Source organism: Silene latifolia, chromosome Y, assembly GCF_048544455.1.
Source record: "Silene latifolia isolate original U9 population chromosome Y, ASM4854445v1, whole genome shotgun sequence".
Taxonomy (NCBI): Eukaryota; Viridiplantae; Streptophyta; class Magnoliopsida; order Caryophyllales; family Caryophyllaceae; genus Silene; species Silene latifolia.
Window position 1 is genome coordinate 454,437,786 of NC_133538.1, and position 2,277 is coordinate 454,440,062.

Here is a 2,277-nt window from a genome sequence, read left to right on the forward strand (position 1 = left end):
CTCCAACTTCAGCTCAACACCAATCACTTGACTACACACTAAAGTGTGTAGCCCTGCTAGAATACCCATCGCAACAGATATTCCACACCGCCAGTGGGGACCGCAGCCGTACCACCTAAGCCTCGCTCAAAACCTTAGAGCGAATAACCTATGTCCATTAATGTGCCAATCCCCCTTGTGACGGGAACCACAAGGGGAGAATCAAGGGCGTAAAGCAATTTCCAAAAATGACTCCACTCAGCCGAGGGCGCACCTTGCAAACCACATACAATTACAACCAAAACAACAATACCAATATAAACATGCCAAATCCAAAGTAACAATAACATTAATCATGCCAATAAACCAATCACACTATCTTATACTTAATTATATAGTCAACTGAGTAAGAAAACCCTGCCTGAGACGGAATCACCAACAACCAAAAGCAGCAGATCAAAAAGCTTCCTTTACGAAATCACCTCCTATAACAATAATCATATAATTACAATCTACTACAACAATTACTCCCAAAACCCCTCAAAACCCAATTAGGGTTTAGTCAAAACTAACAAACTGACATAAAAACAACATAGAAATCTTATCCAAATGATAACGATCACAAAGGTATAACGATCTTAGGAATACGACAACCCTAGCCTTGATTTGATAGCAAAAGGAGGAGAGAATTGAACGTCGTTTTGTTTTCTTGTGAAAAGTTTAGAAAAGTAAAAGTAAAAGTGACAAAACTATCGATAGAAACTTTAAATACCTCTCCACGTTTTACTATCAACTCCGGCGGAAAAGTCCGTAAAATCCGACTTACTCGATCGAGTACCGCCTACTCGATCGAGTTGCACCTACTCGATCGAGTACATTCAAAGCAGAATGTACTCCGGAATGCGTCAATAACTAATAACTTAATCGATAGAGTAAGTCCTACTCGATAGAGTACCCAACAGCTCAAATATCTGAGGTATTACAGACTCCCTCCTTAAAACTGAATTTCGTCCCCGAAGTTCAAGCCCATACTGAAAAACCAAACTCACTATACTAAACTATAACTCAATGACACAACTACAACTCAAGACAAACTTAAAAAATAACTTAACGACCCACAACATACACTAAACTTGACCAAAACTGTTAAAAAATCGCACCAAAAGCTTATGCGTTCATCTCCTACCCCCTTAAAGTAACATGGTTATGTCCCCGTAACCACACATACCTGATCAAAAAGAGACAGATAGCGCTCCTTCATAGCTTCTTCCGCCTCCCACGTTGCTTCCTCGACGTTGTGATTGGACAACAACACCTTTAACAAAGCAGTTTCCCTAGTTCTAGTCTTGCGAGCCTTGCGATCTAGAATTTCTTTTGTCACTTCAAGATAAGACAAGGATTCATCCAATTCAATGTTCTCAACCTCTAGCACATGAGAAGGGTCACTCACGTACCTCCGAAGTTGAGACACATGAAACACATTGTGTACTCGATCCAAAGCTGGTGGCAAAGCTAACCGATAAGCACCCTCACCAACACGATCCAAAATCTCATAACGGCCAATGAATTTCTGACTTAGCTTGCCTTTCTTACCAAATTGCATCACTCCAGGCATAGGTGATACCTTCAAAAGAACCTTATCCCCAACTTGGAACTCAATGCCACGACGATGCAAATCTGCATAACTCTTTTGTCGATCCTGAGTTGCCTTCATCTTTTGTCAAATCAACCTAACTTGCTCAGCCATGTCTTGTAACATTTGTGGTCCTAAAACCACTGCCTCTGTGCAATCATCCCAGCAAATCGGACTCCTACACCTCCTCCCATACAACGCCTTAAATGGAGCCATCCCAATAATCGTATGGTAGCTGTTATTGTAAGAAAACTCAATCAGATCCAATCTATCTTCCCAACTACCACCAAATTCCATCACACATGCCCTCAACATATCCTCCCAGTCTTAATCGTTCTCTTCGTCTGTCCATCTATCGTAGGACGAAATGCAGTACTCATCTTAAATATAGTCCCCATTAATTCCTGTAACTCTTGCCAAAATCGAGAAATGAATCTCGCATCTTAATCTGACACAATGTCCTTCGGCACCCCATGTAACCTCACCACGTTCTTCTTGTAGCTATTTGCCAACTGAACCTTACTCCACGTATCCTTCATGGGAATAAAATGACTTGACTTGGTCAATCGGTCGACGATCTCCCAAATCATATTATTACCTTGCTGAGTCCTCGCTAATCCCACAATGAAATCCATATAGATAGATTCCCACTTTCACTCAGGTAC

General features: G+C 41.2%; 1 protein-coding gene across 1 annotated transcript; it reads right to left on the minus strand.

Moving 5' to 3' along the window:
• Window positions 1-537: 537 nt before the first annotated feature.
• Window positions 538-1,693, minus strand: LOC141632814 (uncharacterized). Its single transcript, XM_074445325.1, has 3 exons — window positions 1,507-1,693; window positions 1,208-1,404; window positions 538-555 (listed from the first exon to the last, which is right to left on the minus strand). The coding sequence occupies exons 1-3, from the start codon at window positions 1,691-1,693 to the stop codon at window positions 538-540; spliced, it is 402 nt and encodes a 133-aa protein (XP_074301426.1).
• Between the last annotated feature and the right edge of the window lie 584 nt (window positions 1,694-2,277).

Bases quoted from the DNA above. Each gene is read 5' to 3' on its own strand.
- LOC141632814 (XM_074445325.1), bottom strand. From the start codon at position 1,693: ATGAAGGCAACTCAGGATCGACAAAAGAGTTATGCAGATTTGCATCGT. The intron at 1,405-1,506 runs GTGCTTATCGGT...CTCATGTGCTAG, and splicing joins TTTGGATCGTGTTGGTGAGG to AGGTTGAGAACATTGAATTG.